The 15,814-nt window shown below is 58.0% G+C and overlaps 1 protein-coding gene across 8 annotated transcripts in view; it reads left to right on the top strand.

The window, feature by feature from the left end:
* Nucleotides 1–15,814, top strand: part of ADGRL1 (adhesion G protein-coupled receptor L1) — a 58,967-nt gene that overhangs the window by 30,226 nt on the left and 12,927 nt on the right. For 3 of the 8 annotated variants that reach the window (XM_063658717.1, XM_063658712.1, XM_063658713.1), the window contains 9 exons: nt 4,211–4,320; nt 7,948–7,965; nt 11,577–12,377; nt 13,362–13,676; nt 14,290–14,393; nt 14,689–14,874; nt 15,207–15,245; nt 15,396–15,579; nt 15,767–15,814. The exon at nt 15,767–15,814 is cut by the window's right edge and continues 78 nt beyond it. In XM_063658717.1, the coding sequence (XP_063514787.1) occupies nt 4,211–4,320; nt 7,948–7,965; nt 11,577–12,377; nt 13,362–13,676; nt 14,290–14,393; nt 14,689–14,874; nt 15,207–15,245; nt 15,396–15,579; nt 15,767–15,814 (1,805 nt within the window). The remainder of the gene's footprint in view (nt 1–4,210; nt 4,321–7,947; nt 7,966–11,576; nt 12,378–13,361; nt 13,677–14,289; nt 14,394–14,688; nt 14,875–15,206; nt 15,246–15,395; nt 15,580–15,766) is intronic. The other 5 variants (XM_063658718.1, XM_063658715.1, XM_063658716.1 and 2 more) reach the window with 2 other exon arrangements.

Below are 15,814 nucleotides of genomic sequence, written 5' to 3'. Positions count from 1 at the left end.
ACTTGAGGTCAGGAGTTCGAGACCAACCTGGCCAACATGGTGAAACCCTGTCTCTACGAAAAATACAAAAATTAGCCTGATATGGTGGCGCGAGCCTGTAGTCCCAGCTACTTGAGAGGCTGAGGCAGGAGAATCGCTTGAACCTTGGAGGCAGAGGTTGCAGTGAACCAAGATAACACCACTGCACTCCAGCCTAGGTGACAGAGTGAGACTGTCTCAAAAAAAAAAAATAAATAAAAAAAATAAATAAATAAAATAAAATAAAATAAAACATAAAAAAAGAATACTAGGGGAGGAGCGGGTCACTGAGAGCCCCAGGAGAGCAGGAGAGGTTTGGGCAGGGGATGACAGTGTTCAGGTGGCTGAGACAGCTGGGCTGGGCTGGGCTGGAGGTGCCTCATCATCTCCTCCTCCTCCTCTGTCTCTCTCAAACTGCCATTCCCCTCCAGCAATCTTGCCTCTCTTCTCCGCTTCCTGTCTCCTGACACCCCTGCCAAGGGTGCCCTGCATGGGCATTCCCAGTCCAGTCTCCAGCCTTTGCTTAGGCTGTGGGCCCCCTCTCTGGGAGCCCCCTTCCTCCCACCTCTCCAAATTCTCCCTGCTGACTTCATTCAACACCAGCTTTGGGGGACTGCATTCTTCTCCATTATCTCTCTAGCACCTAGTACAGCATCTGGCCCAGTTCCCATGTCCGTGGGGAATGCTGTGCAGAACAGTTACCGGGGCTGAGGGAGTGTGATGAGGCCTCTGGAGTCACATCCAGAAGGACTTGTAGGGGGCCTTAGTCCTGCTTCCTCTCTGCTGAGTCCCCAACCCCCACTGCTCCACAAGCAAGCCTGGAGGCTCTTTTTTTTTTTTTTTTTTTTTTTTTTGAGACGGAGTCTTGCTCTGTCCCCCAGGCTGGAGTGCAGTGGCATGATCTCGGCTCACTGCAACCTCCACTTTCCGGTTCAAACGGTCCTCCTGCTTCAGCCTTGCAAGTGGCTGGGACTGCAAGCATGCACCACCACGCCCAGCTAGTTTTTGTATTTTTAGTAAAGACGACGTTTCACCATGTTGGCCAGGCTGGTCTCAAACTTCTGACCTCAATTGATCTGCCAGCCTTGGCCTCCCAAAGTGCTGGGATTATAGCCATGAGCCACCGCGCCCAGCCTAGCTGTTCATTTGTTGCTGGACATTTGGGCTGCCTCCACTTTTTTGGTGATTGTGAATAATGCAGCTGCGAATGTGCATGTACAACGATTTGCTTAAACACTTGTTTTAAATTCTTTTGGGTACAGTAGTCCCCACTTATCCACTGGGGAAACACTCCAAGAACCCCAGTGGATGCCTAAAACTGCAGAGAGCTACTGAACATTGTATATACCATGTTTTCTCCTATACAGCTCTAATTATAATAAAGTTTGATTTACAAATTAGGCACAGCTAGATGCGGTGGCTCATGCCTGTAATCCCAGCACTTTGGGAGGCAGAGGCGGGCTGATGATTTGAGCCCAGGAGTTCGAGACCAGCCTGGGCAACATGGCGAAATCCCATCTCTACTAAAAATACAAAAAAATTAGCCAGGCGTGTTGGTGCATGCCTCTAGTCCCAGCTACTCAGGCGGCTGAGGCAGGAGAATAACCTGAACCTGGGAAGTCGAGACTACAGTGAGCCATGATCACACCACTGCTCTCCATCCTGGGCAAGAGAGTAAGACCCTGTCTAAAAAATAATAAAATAAAATAGGCTGGGTGTGATGGCTCATGATTGTAATCCCAGCACTTTGGGAGGTCGAGGCGGGTAGATTGTTTGAACCCAGGAGTTCGAGACCAGCTTAGGCAACACGGCAAAACCCCATCTCTACTAAAAATAAAAAAATTAGCAGGGCATGGTGGCACATACCTGTAGTCCCAGCTCCTTGGGAGGCAGAGGCTGGATGATCACTTGAGCCTGGGAGGCCGAGGCTGCAGTGAGCCAAGATTGTACCACTGCACTCCAGCCTCGGCGACAGAGCGGGACCCTGTCTCAAAACATCATAATAATAAAACACATTAGGCACAGTGAGAGACTAACAACAATAATAATTTTTAGTAGTAAAATATTATTACATAAACTAAGGTCTACTTGAACATAAGCACTGTGAAACCGTGACAGTTGATGGATAACTGAGATGACCACTAGTGACTAACAGACAAGGAGCAGATATGGCATGGACGTGCCCCATACAGCATGAGATTTCATCAGGCTACTCACAACAGCACACAACTTAAAATGTATGAATTGTCTACTTCTGGAGTGCAGTGGTGCGATCTCGGCTCACTGCAACCTCTGCCTCCTGGGTTCTAGTGATTCTTGTGCCTCAGCCTCCTGAGTAGCTGGGATTACCGGTGCGCCCCACCACGCCTGGCTAATTTTTGTATATTTAGTAGAGATGGGGTTTTACCATGTTGGCCAGGCTGCTCTCAAACTCCTAGCCTCAAGTGATCCATCCACCACAGCCTCCCAAAGTTCTGGGATTACAGGTGTGAGCCACTGCGCCCTGCCCCAGTGTTCTATTTTTTGTTTTGTTTTGTTTTGTTTTGTTTGAGACGGAGTCTCGCTCTGTCACCCAGGCTGGAGTGCAGTGGCTCAGTCTTGGCTCACTGCAACCTCTGCCTCCTGGGTTCAAGTGATTCTTCTGCCTTAACCTCCTGTGTAGCTGGGATTACAGACATGCACCACCATGCCTGGTTAATTTTCGTATTTTCAGTAGAGACGGGGTTTCACCATGTTGGTCAGGCTGGTCTCAAACTCCTGACCTCAGGTGATCCACCCACCTTGGCCTTACAAAGTGCTGGGATTGCAGGCGTGAGCCACCACGCCCAGCCAGTGTTCTATTTTTAAAGAAGAGGGTGAGGTGGATGGATACAGACAAATCTTCCCATGCCCCATCCTGCCCCCCATTTTTCTCTCTTCCTGCTATATCCTTAGTCCCTTCTCAAGTGTCTGCCTGTGTTTAGTACCCTTGGTTAAGAGCAGGATTGAAGGGGAGACACAGGGCCTCTTCTGCCCCACACCTGTCGGGAAGCCTCTCAAACTATGTCCTGCATGCCCGTGTGCTGCCTGGCCCAGCCCCAGCCTGCTGCAAGGGACAGGGACCCTGACAGTGGGGACAGACAGACAGCAGATGAGACACATCTTTTTGTTGTTGTTAAATAGGTTCCCCCTTACATGCTAGCCAGCCCCCTGGGAAGTTGACAGTGACTTGGAGGAGTTCCCTCTTGGGAACTGAGAATGGCTTTCCCCTGGGGACGCTCTCTCCTGGCTGCCCTGGCTATAAGTCTGCACAGCAGCACTGCCCAAAGGGTGGGATGTGTCCACGAGATGGTGTGAAGTGGACACAGCTGGACACTGAACATTTCATTGATCGTAAGTTTGCAGAGGCACCACCTCACGTGCATGGCTTCACATGTATTACTCTCCAGTGAACAGTGCAGGGGCTTTAAAGTCCATTTAAAGAAAAATGCCAAGGATATAATAGTGTCAGCTACACTCACAATGAAAGAGATGAGGGGTTGCCAGGAAAGCACTGTTTAGGGGGTGACTCCTCCTTCTCAGCCCTGAGGATGATGCTGTGCTGGGGCTGAAAGTAGAAGAACCCTGGTGGGAAAGAGAGAGCAGGCAGGAAACAAAAAGTGCCCACATAAGGCCTCTGGGCTTGGTATATTATTCGTTCGTTCTTATACTGGTATAAAGAAATACCTGAGATTGGGTAGTTTATAAAGAAAAGAGGTTTAATTGGCTCATAGTTCTGCAGGCTGTACAGGAAGCATAGTAGCTTCTGCTTCTGGGGAGGCCTCAGGAAACTTACAGTCATAGCAGAAGGTGAAGGGGAAACAGGCACGTCTTACATGGCTGGAGTAGGAGGAAAAGAGAACGGGGGAGGTGCTACACACTTTTAAACAACCAGATCTCAACAGCACGGAGGGGATGGTGCTAAACCATTCATTAGAAACCACCCCCATGATCCAATCACCTCCCACCAGGCCCCACCTCCAACACTGGAGATCACAATTCAACATGAGATTTGGGTGTGGACACAGATCCAAACTATATCACTTGGTTTCCAGCTCCACTGCCCCTTCCCAATTTGGGGGTGTCTATGACACCATGACCCTGGAGCATGCACCCCCACCCCCGCCACCCCGTCTATGTGTTTCTTTCCCAATGCCCTATTTCTCCTCTGAAGGTGTAACAACCGCACCCAGTGTGTGGTGGTCGCCGGCTCGGACGCCTTTCCTGACCCCTGTCCCGGGACCTACAAGTACCTGGAGGTGCAGTACGACTGTGTTCCCTACAGTGAGTCATCTTGTTCCTTGTGCGGATGCGGGCCCTTCTCCCATGAGTGAGTGAGGAGGAGACACCTTGACCCATCACACATGTGCACACATGCATGGGGCCTGGGCACAGTGGGGACAGCCAGGCCTGCTCTCTCCAACACACATTCTCTTCTCCCAGACGCCAGTGTCCACACTCAGTGCCTGCTCCCCCGTCTCACAGACTCTGTCCCCTCCTGTGGGGGCACCTTCTCCAGCTCTCCTTACCCCAGCCCACTCACCTGCTTCTTCATGCACCCTGTACTCATTTCCACACTGCCAGGCCATGGTCCCGTGCTCTGCCTGGCACACTTACATCTCTCTCTTCTCCCTTGGCCTCGATGCTTTTCTCGCCCATCTGCCTTCCTCCTCTTCTCACATCCCTTCCTTTTCTGACCCTTCTCATCTACCTTCTCTTCCGTCTCACTTACCCCACTGCCCCTCTCAACACCTTTCTCTCAGCATCCTCACTTCCCACACACTCCTTCCCAATCATGGAAGCTGGACTCTACACCCATAGAGCGGGATACCATCCTCCGAGGCCTGGTGGCAGATTCAGGGTGAAGGGCTGGGGGGCATTTTCAACAGATTCATAGCTCCTCACTGGTTTCCCCATTACCATGTGGCACTTCCTGTCTGCAAAGGAAATGCCGCCATGTTGGACTGAGGGTGGCCTCCAGGCAGCCTGAAGAAAGTGATCTGGGGAGCCAGGAGCCTGGCCATCTTGCACCTGGCCAAAGGGATCAGACAAAGACAGGGTCTCTCCTCCTCAGCACCCCACCCTTGACATCGCCTTTTTCCTGCCCTCTCTGCTCCCTCCCTCCTTCCCATTGTCCCTTCCCCTCTCCTCCCACAATGGGTTCCATGTAGTCAACCTGGTGGTAGGGCCTCTGGGCAGAGTGGGGAGAAGGCAGGGCCATCAGGGTGTCTGAGTGTGGCGGGCCGGGGTTGGGGACCAAGAGGCCCCGTAACTCTCCCTCCTCTCCCCTCCCACCCCAACCTTCCCCGCCAGCCTTTGATTTCTCCTCACAGGTGACTCGATGCTGGGGAAACAGGATCCCTTCTGTGCTTCCGTAATTTTCTTCTTTTACTCCTCGTCCTTTCCTTTCAGCGCCTGAGGCCTTCAGCCACCACTGAGGGGGGACGCCCATCTGCTCCTTGAAGCCTCCCCACAGCACTGGGGACACGGCCGACTCCTGCGGCTGGGGCAGCAGGGAAGGCAGGCGGGAGGCAGCGAGCTCAGCACAGTGGGGCAGTCAGATGGGTGTAGGTTCAAGGCTCGACTGGGCTCTCGAGTTTTCTGGCTCTGAAACCTTAAGCAAATGACTTAATTTCTCTGGGCCACTACGGAAGGAGGTGTGAGTCCGCGAGATGACATGTGAGAAGTGCTTGGCCCAGGGCCGGCCACAAAGTCGCTCACGGTGGCAGGGTTTTGAGTGCCGAGTGTAAACTTCCCAAAGGCAGAGGCTTCGTCTTCACCCGCCGCCCCAGCGCCCAGACCCATGCCTGGTTCAGGATGTGCTCAGTAATATTACCAACGCCTTTTAAGCCAGCTGAGCATGTTTATTCATCTGTGATGGGGTGGAGAGGGGTCAAAAGCCTTCCCTGGGAAGCCGCAAGGAGTAGCGACAATGTGTGTCAAGCTTGTGTGCACCCGAGCTGTAGATGCAAAGGAAATGGTGCCTGCTTCCATCAGCCATGTGGCCTCACTTCACTGTGCCTCAGTTTTTCCGTCTGTAGACAGGGTTCTCAAAAGACGGCCCGTGAGGTGCGTAGCATAGTTGCTGGCCCCTCATGAGTGCTGGACACTTGGTAGTCGTTGCTTTTGTTGCAACTCCTTGTAATGCCTCTTGTCAATTACGATTATTGCTATGGTAATCAAAATTAAAATAACAACGGATAATGAACCCAACTTCTCCCCAGGCAGGTGAGATAAAGGGCAGGAAAAACTCCCCGGTCCAGGTGGAAGCCAAAGCAAGTAGACGAGAGGCTCAGGTCAAGCCGCAGGAAAGAAGCTAGGGGAGGAGAGGAGCTGAGAGACCTCCTCGAGCCGAGGCCCTGAGCGTGGTCCATGGGCCACAACCGACAGAGACCAGGCAGGCTCCAGGGACAGAGGGCAGGACAGTTGAGAGGATGGGCGGCTGCCTGTCTGATGGAAGAGAGATAGCCTGAGCCCTTGGGAGACAGGAGACACACGCACACACACACGCGTGCGCACACGTGTGTGCACACATACGGGGTGGATGTTGGGGGCAGAGCTAACTCCTGATCCTCCAGAGGAAGGAGGCTAGAGTTAAAGGGGGGACAGGAGGTAGCTAGAGGACAGGGAGGCCAGGCACTCACTTGTCCCCAAAATGTTCACTGAGCATCTCCTGAGTGCCAGGCCCTGGGTGAGGCGCTGGGAAGGGAGCCAGAGGCTGCCCCTGCGGAGCTCCCTGCTGGAACCTTCAGAGAGGGGCCAGGAGAGCCAATCCCTCCGGTCAGAAGTTCCTGAGGGGCCAGGGATGCAGAGGGGAGCGGCCTGGGCAGCCACCTGGCCCAGGGCTTCAGAGGCTGGGGTGACCCCAGTGCTGGTGAGGGTGGGTCGGGTGGGTAGCAGGGGGCACGTGATGTGTGGGAACCTTCCCACACACTGGACAAGCCCAACTAATGCTGGATTTGCTTTGCAGCTGAGCACAGTCTAACCGCGCCCCTTCCTCCCCTAGGTGCCGCCCGTCCGCAGGGCAGCGGGCAGGGCGGAGCTCCCAGCTCCTGGGCCCCTGGGCCCTGGGTGGGTTGAGCAGAGAAGCCGAGCCTGAGGCTTGCCCCTGGGGAGCCTGGGAGCGTGTCTGTGCCCCCACCTGGTGTCCCACCCAGTCTGTGTCCCCCACCCCCGCCACCTCTCTGCCTCCGTCTCCCCGACCCTGGCTCTCTGGGGCCCGGGTGCAACTGCCTGTCTACCTCTCTGTCGTTCTGTGTCTGGCTCTGCCACCTTCTCTCTGTGTTTGCTTCTTCTGGGTTGTGAGGGCTTGGGGGAAGTCAGCTGGACCTGGGTGAGGCCAGCACAAAGGGGAAGGAGTTCAGCCTGTTTCTCGGCTGAGGGTGGGCCCAGGCCCTGGGAGACACTGAACCCCTTCCCCTGGGGCCCCTGGTTCTAGCAGGAGGGCAGCAGGCAGGGTGGGAAGGGAGCCAAGTGGCTTATCCACCCCACCACTCCCTGGTGCCCCCTCTGACCGGAGCCCACCTCCCAGCTGGGGCGCCCTACTCCCTGCCCCACCTGCACTAAGGGTGCCCCCTCCCACCTGAGGATTCTGTCTGCCTGCCTATACCCCCCTACCACCCCTGTGTCTTTCTGTGTCTTCTCCCTTCTGTGTGTGTCCCCCTCGTCCCTCTGACTGTCTCCCCAGCACCCTCTCGCCCCACCTGACCACCCCCAGAGGAAGGGACCTGGGGGCGGGGGCCCGAGCTGATGCTACGGAAGGGGTTGGGGAAGCAGGAGCGAGGAAGGAAAGGAAAAGGGGGCGTGTTGCCAGAAAAGAAACGAAAGCAATTTAATCTCTTTTTTTTTCTCTTTTTTTCTTGCACATTTTTTTTTTCAATTTGTTTTCTCTCTCTCTTCCGATGCTTAAAGTAGAAGTGGAGCAGAAAGGTAAACGCACTGTTACCAATGCTAACCCCTAACTCACACTTTGTTCTACCTGTACCATACTTATGTGACCTGCCCTCCCTCCCGGCCCCTTCTTCTCTCCCCCACCCACACTTGGTCCGGTCGGTATCCCCCACCCCGGGTTGTCCTCCCAGTGGGGCCAGCCCTGGTGCGGCCACGGGCATCTCCACCCTCCAGATACCCACGGAAGCTCCTCTCTGAGCTTGGGCAGGATTTTCTCTCTCTCGCTGTTTCTGTCTCTCTCTGTCCCTCCTTCCTGGTCCCTGGCCCTTTCGGGGGACCTGGCCTTCTTTCATACTTCTTTTGCCTCCTTCAGGAGAAGTGTATAAGCATCCAGGGCGGGTGGGGAGGGAGGGACTCCCTTCTCCGGCTCCCCCACTGGGGCACCGGGTGAGCTGTCTCTCTCTCTCTCTCTCTCTCTCTGTCTCTCCCCTCTCTCTTCCTCCTTCCCCTGCACCTTTTATAACATGTTTCTGGTTCAGGGGAGGCGGGCTGGAGGGGACACCATTGTTTTCCTTTTGGGGAGCAGATTCTCCTATGTCTCGGGCTCCTGGTGGCTTAAGTTCCTTCTGGTTTGATGTTTCCAAGGCCCAGAGCTGTTTTGGAGCATGGAGCACCAGTCCTCCCCACCCCCAACCTGATCCCCATCTCTGACCAGCTGGGGCCCAGCCCTGGGGAGGGGTGTCAGCTGTTCCCAGCCCTGGGAGGGGGCAGCCTGCTAAAAAATGAAAAAATGAGGGCGAGGGGGCGGGGGCGGGCCTCGTGGTTGGGGGAGCGAAGGGTGGGGGAGCGTGTTCTCTGTTTCTTTCACACTTGCAAAGCTGCAGTCAGGGTTTCTTCTGGGCTGTTGTGGTTAGAGGACCAGGGAGAGGGGCGGCGGGCGGCAGGGGCACAGTCTGGGGACTTCCACAGACTCTGTAATTTCTGGCAGAGAACTCCCTAGTGGATGGGGCTGGCCGTTACTGGCTGTTACTGGGGGGGTGGGGGGGGACGGAGGTGCTGCTGCTGAGGGGCTTCTAGGGTGAGACGTTAGGGATGACCATTTCCTCTCCAGAAAGTTTTGGGAAATTTACCCATCTGAGGCCGGCAGCAGCGGGCGGGGCTGGAGGACATGGCCTTTAGGGATCCCTTTTGCCTTGAAATTACAGTGGTCTGTGGAGCATCCCTTCCGAAGGAGGTGGGGCAGGGTCCCTCTGAGCTGCTCCCCTCCCCGTCTTCCCCTCTCCCCCATCTCAGTGAGGCCTGGGCTACTGGCCCGAGGTCCGCCCCCTCACCACACCCCTCCACTCTCCTCTCTTTCTCCTGGAGTCTCTCTCCCTCCCAGCACCAGCCACTCTTCTTGCAGGCCCACTGGTTTGGATGCGGCACCACTGGAGCTTTTCTCTTCGAGGGCCAGGGCAGGGCGGGTGGGGTGACGGGGCATGGGAGGGAAGAGGAGGGATTGGGAGCTTGGTGCTGGTGAAGGGTCCTTGCCGTCCAAGGCCCCAGACAGACCCTTCCTCATCTTCTCCCCCTTCCCCTGGGTTGATCTCTAACCACATTTTTCCTCCCCTGACACCCTCTGAGCAGGTTAGGCTCTGAGGCCTCCCACTGTCCCCTTCACACAAACACGTCCCCTCAGGTGCCACACACCTGGCGGGGGTGGGGACCGGCTTGGGCAGAGGCCAGTGTGCTGGACGGAGTGTGCAGGCCGACCCCTCAGGGCAGTAGGGACAGGGGGATGGCCAGTCCCCAGGGCCCAAGCCAGGGTCGTTTTGGCTCTTGCCCAGCTAGCTCTATGTCCCAGGCTCCTCTCCCTCTACAAAAACTACATCCTCCTGGCTGCTTTGTGCCAGGGGGCCCCTGAGCCACATTGTCCCCATGCTGTGAAGGGAGTGCTGCCTGTCCCCCTCCCTCCCAAGCCTGCTGGAGGTGGGGAATGAGGACTAGCCCAAGCCCCTCTTGCCACTGGGGCTGCCCCCAAGCCGATGCCAGGTCCCAGCCCCCCGGTCCCCTCGGGGCCAGCTGCTTTGGTGACATGCCAAGCAGGAGCAGAGAATTCACTGCAAACCCTCCACCCTCGCCCTGTGCCCTCGCCCTGGCCTATGTGTGGGTTCTGCCAGCCGGGAGGTGAGGGAGGCCCAGCCATCCTGGATGGAGGGGCGCACTCTGGGAGGAGGTGGGGGGTCTGGCCACACTGACCCCTGGATCAGTCAAGGGGAGGTTAGGAGTAGGTGGCACTGGGATGTGACTGGGCAAGGGTGGGCCGGCCAGCAGTGGCCAACGAGATGCAGTTGAGGTTTTCCTCCTTTTCAGGGATTGGGGGGGTGGGGCGGGGCCCCCCACCTTTCTGACATCAGCGCTGCCTTGGTCCCTCTTCCCGAGCCGGGGATGGTCGCAGGTAAATCGGGGTCCGGGCCAGGGGAGGTGGGGGGCCTGGCTGGGGCGGGCTGGGTCTTTATCCTAGCGCCTGGTTCCCTCCCCTGCCCCCTCCGAGCTGGACCTGGGACTGCCCCCCTGAGGGACCCTCAGTCGGGCCTGGGCCTTGGAGTGAATTCTCTGCTCATCCCTCTCTCCTCCGCCAGCACTAACCCTTTCTTCCCAGGTGGTTTGCAGCGCAGCCTCCCACGGAGCCAGGACCTCGCCAAGCCCCATACGCCCTTGTCTCTCTTCCCTCTGCACAGCTCTCCTCTCCCTCCCCAACTCTCCCGGGAGCCCTGTCCCTCTCCATGTCCCCACCCCCACCCCTGTGCACAGTGCCACTGTCTGCTGCTGAGCCAGACCCCATGAGAGACCCTGCCGGCTGGGGGCAGGGCTGGGCGCCCTCCAGGAGGGGCCAGACTCTTACATTCCCTGTCCTAGCCTGGGAGCTGCCTCTGGGAATCCCTTCCTCGGCTACTGACTTCGTGGGTACCGGGTCGGGGGTGGGGAGCAGGCTGCATCAGGAACCTGGGGAGAGAGTTGAAACCCCTATCCTTCCCCCAGCCTGGAATAGGGGGACACTCCTGACACCCACAGTGGGTATGGAAACATCACTCTACCTTGCAATTTTTGCAGGAGGAAGAAAGAGGAGTTTAAAAAAAAAAAAAAATCTGTCCAGGTGTGGTTGGTGAAGGATGGGACCCTGGACCCTAGCTCTTCCCTAAGTGGCAGAGAAGAGGGAGAAGAGGCCGGGTGCTGAGTCCCTGGACCGTCAAAGTCAGGAGTGACTGTAGTGGGGAGATTCTGCCCCCACTTAAATCACACGGGACCACCTCTGGGAGGGCTCTTGCCAAACTCCTCCCCAGCCTGTGGGGTCTCTAGCAGCCAGGGAAGGGAAGAGGGGCACCACTTCCCGTCACTAACCCCGCTCTTAATGGCCTTTAGGGTTCACATTTCCAGGGAGAGGGGCAGCTGGGCAGGGCGTGGGGAGGGGGTCGGGTCCCAGCCCGGAAACCCCCTTCCCGTCACCAGCCCTACCAAGCAACCGTGACTGCAGCAGCAGGAGGGGACAACCTGGCTCCCCACCGGCAGCGTGACCAACTTGCCTCTCTCCCCCCTGTCTCTCTCTTTTTCCTCCCTCTCGCCTCTGCCCCTTCTCTCCCGTCTCCTCCCCTCCCGCCTACTCTGCCCAGTCTTCGTGTGCCCAGGGACCTTGCAGAAGGTGCTGGAGCCCACCTCGACACACGAGTCAGAGCACCAATCTGGCGCGTGGTGCAAGGACCCGCTGCAGGCGGGTGACCGCATCTACGTGATGCCCTGGATCCCCTACCGCACGGACACACTGACTGAGTACGCCTCGTGGGAGGACTACGTGGCCGCCCGCCACACCACCACCTACCGCCTGCCCAACCGCGTGGATGGCACAGGCTTTGTGGTCTACGATGGTGCCGTCTTCTACAACAAGGAGCGCACGCGCAACATCGTCAAGTATGACCTGCGGACGCGCATCAAGAGCGGGGAGACGGTCATCAATACCGCCAACTACCACGACACCTCGCCCTACCGCTGGGGCGGCAAGACCGACATTGACCTGGCGGTGGACGAGAACGGGCTGTGGGTCATCTACGCCACCGAGGGCAACAACGGGCGGCTGGTGGTGAGCCAGCTGAACCCCTACACGCTGCGCTTTGAGGGCACGTGGGAGACGGGTTACGACAAGCGCTCGGCATCCAACGCCTTCATGGTGTGTGGGGTCCTGTACGTGCTGCGCTCCGTGTACGTGGATGATGACAGCGAGGCGGCTGGCAACCGCGTGGACTATGCCTTCAACACCAATGCCAACCGCGAGGAGCCTGTCAGCCTCGCCTTCCCCAACCCCTACCAGTTCATCTCTTCCGTTGACTACAACCCTCGCGACAACCAGCTGTACGTCTGGAACAACTATTTCGTGGTGCGCTACAGCCTGGAGTTCGGACCGCCCGACCCCAGTGCTGGTGAGGATGACACACTTCTAGGCATGGAGCCTGCTTGCCTTTGTCCCCTCCACCCCCACCCACCCCTGGGTCCCAGGGTGGGGAGCCCCATCCTGTGAGTTCTTGGGGATCGGGAGGTAAAGGAAATTCACAGCATGTGACAGACGCTGTTCTAAGCACTTCACAGTCATTAACTCATCTCCTCATGGTCTATGACACAGGGATCCTTACTGCCCTCTTTTACAGATGAGGACACTGAGGCACTGTGTGGGTAGGGGATTAAGTTATTTGAGGATTTGAACCCAGCCTCCCAACCACTGAACTGCAGTGCCTCTCCCAGGGGCTTGGGCACATTTACTCCAGGAACCCTTGGATCCACCAAAATCCTGGGTGGAAGTCCAGTATCCACAAAAGAGCTGAGCTGCTGATGTTGACCGGGCTGAGGGCAACTCTGCAGTCTTTTTTTGCCCCCCTTAGCTGCCCTGCTAGCTCTGTGCCGCCCCAGGGCTCCAGGGAGCCCGATCTAACCCCATCTTGTTTGCAAAAGGGGGAGTTGAGGCCCCCAGAAGGAAGGAGTGTAGCCAGGTTACATCAGCCAAAGTCAGCTAGAACGAGGATGGGAGCCAGTGGTATTCAGCCCCCGCCTGGTGGCAGGGCTGACGTGGATTGGGGAGGGCTCCTGCCCTCAGGGGCTCAACCTGGGAGGGTTCCTGTCCCCCAGACCCCTCCGTCCCTGCCTCTCCCCTGACTGTTCTCTCAGACCTTATGGTGCACATCGTGGATTTTTACCACCCTTTGCTACTTTATATGGTCCCATGGGCATAAGGGACTTCGGTGGGCACAGAGAGGCCAGAGGAGATCAACTCCCAGACCCAGCAGGGCCCAGCACGTGTTTCCACTTCAGTAGATGAGGAAGATGCTAAGATGGCCTGGGACCCCCTGCCCAGGCATACTGTGGCATGGCCCTGAGCATGGGGATGACCCTGTCTCATATCCCCTCTCCAGGCCCAGCCACTTCCCCACCCCTCAGCACGACCACCACAGCCAGGCCCACGCCCCTCACCAGCACAGCCTCGCCCGCAGCCACCACCCCGCTCCGCCGGGCACCCCTCACCACGCACCCAGTGGGTGCCATCAACCAGCTGGGACCTGATCTGCCTCCAGCCACAGCCCCAGTCCCCAGCACCCGGCGGCCCCCAGCCCCGAATCTACACGTGTCCCCTGAGCTCTTCTGCGAGCCCCGAGAGGTACGGCGGGTCCAGTGGCCGGCCACCCAGCAGGGCATGCTGGTGGAAAGGCCCTGCCCCAAGGGGACTCGAGGTGAGTACAGAGGCTGCAGCCAGGGGAGGGATGGGGGCCATGCCCCCAACAGCTTAGCACAGATGCATGTGTGGGTGGTGGTCTCTACTGCGGAGCAGAGGCTTTCTGAGCAGGGACAGGGGTCATCCCCAGTGACCAGCAGAGCTCTCAGGGCACAGGAGCCACTCACTGCCCCTGGCCCCACGTGCAGAACCTGCAGGGAGTCCGCAGGAGGTGACCTGGCTCCCGGCCTCAGGCTGACCTGTGACAGCCCCAGGCACAATTAGCTTCACATGGATGGCCAGCTGAAGTGCAAAAAGGGCGGGGCCGCGTGTCCTGGAGATCTGAGGGGAGGGTTGGCAGGTGCTTCGTGGAGAGGGGGCGTTCAAGATGGGCCTTGCTGGAAGGTTCTAATTCTGGAGGCAAAGACAGGCAGGAGGGAGAGCTCAGGGGAAGTGAGTGGCGCCTCTTTCGACTGTCCAGCCCGCTTCATGTCTGTTTCTCCGTGTTTCCCTCACCTCCCTCTTCACCCGCTCGTCCCCCGCTCTCTGTCGTCTCCTTTCCCCCTCTCTGTCCCATCCTTCTCTTCTTCCCTTTGGCTCCCTTGTCTGTTCCTGTCTGTCTGTCCCTGCAGGAATTGCCTCCTTCCAGTGTCTACCAGCCTTGGGGCTCTGGAACCCCCGGGGCCCTGACCTCAGCAACTGCACCTCCCCCTGGGTCAACCAGGTGGCCCAGAAGGTACCAGCCACCACCCCTCGCAGGCAGGCACATGTGCTCGGGCCCAGGGCCCAGGGCGCAGCGGGGGTCGTGGAGCAACTGGGGAGACACGGGCTGGCAGGTCTGGAAGGCAGGACTGTGGGGTCACCTCCCTGGCCTACAAAGGGAGCAGGGACAGATGGGGTGGGAAGGGGCAGACGGCGACGGGGAAGCAGAGAGAGAGATAGGAGAGGCTGCACAGGCCAGGGCAGCCGGGGAGGGCAGGATGGTCCCTGACAGTCCTGGGATTCCCCCTCCCCGCCCCCACCTCATGTAGATCAAGAGTGGGGAGAACGCGGCCAACATCGCCAGCGAGCTGGCCCGACACACCCGGGGCTCCATCTACGCGGGGGACGTCTCCTCCTCCGTGAAGCTGATGGAGCAGCTGCTGGACATCCTGGATGCCCAGCTGCAGGCCCTGCGGCCCATCGAGCGCGAGTCAGCTGGCAAGAACTACAACAAGGTGGGGCCTGGCGGCGGCGCTGACCTGGTGCAGGGAGGGAGCCTGCCCCCAGGGGCTTGGGAAGTATCTGACCTGGTACCTCCCAGCCAGGCTGCCACCTCCACTCCTTTTCTCAGAGAGGAAGGACCCCCCACTCAAGGACTGCTGGGTCTCACTCCTGTGCTGCCTTGGATGGTCCTGGGGGTTGGGGATCCCTGAGGAATGTCTTGCTGATAGCCCAGCCCTGGGTCAGTGGTAGCCACAGACGAGAGAGCTATCCAGATGTGACAGTATTAGGGTGAGGGAACCGGCACCCAGAGGCCTGGCCTGACATCACCTCCATCTCTTTCTAGATGCACAAGCGAGAGAGAACTTGTAAGGATTATATCAAGGTGAGACCCAGGGGCTCCCAGTGTAAGGACCGTGGGCTCCAGCTGATGGGGGGATTAGGGCTGGAGGTTGAGAAGAGGGCACACAGAGCCCACCGCGAGGAATTAGAGGGTTTTGGGGGGCTCACAGCGCCATGCTCCCTGCCTGTGCAGGCCGTGGTGGAGACAGTGGACAATCTGCTCCGGCCAGAAGCTCTGGAGTCCTGGAAGGACATGAATGCCACGGAGCAGGTGCACACGGCCACCATGCTCCTGGACGTCCTGGAGGAGGGCGCCTTCCTGCTGGCTGACAACGTCAGGGAGCCTGCCCGCTTCCTGGCTGCCAAGGAGAACGTGGGTGAGTGCCACAGTCAACCAGGGCAAACTCAGATACGAACCTTAAACCACGGGGTTCTGGCCTGGAGGCCACAGAGGGGCTACCTGACCCTTGGGCATCTTGCCACAGGGTCTTGTTCTGCAGCCTGAGCCCCTGGACTGGGAACAGACCCCAACTGTGTGTGCCTTGCCTTCCCCTGTTCCCACAGTCCTGGAGGTCACAGTCCTGAACACAGAGGGCCAGGTGCAGGAGCTCG

The sequence above is a fragment of the Pongo pygmaeus genome, chromosome 20, assembly GCF_028885625.2.
Source record: "Pongo pygmaeus isolate AG05252 chromosome 20, NHGRI_mPonPyg2-v2.0_pri, whole genome shotgun sequence".
Lineage (NCBI taxonomy): Eukaryota > Metazoa > Chordata > Mammalia > Primates > Hominidae > Pongo > Pongo pygmaeus.
The sequence above is the reverse complement of the archived record's forward strand: the minus strand, read 5'-3'. Positions and strand labels throughout refer to the sequence as shown.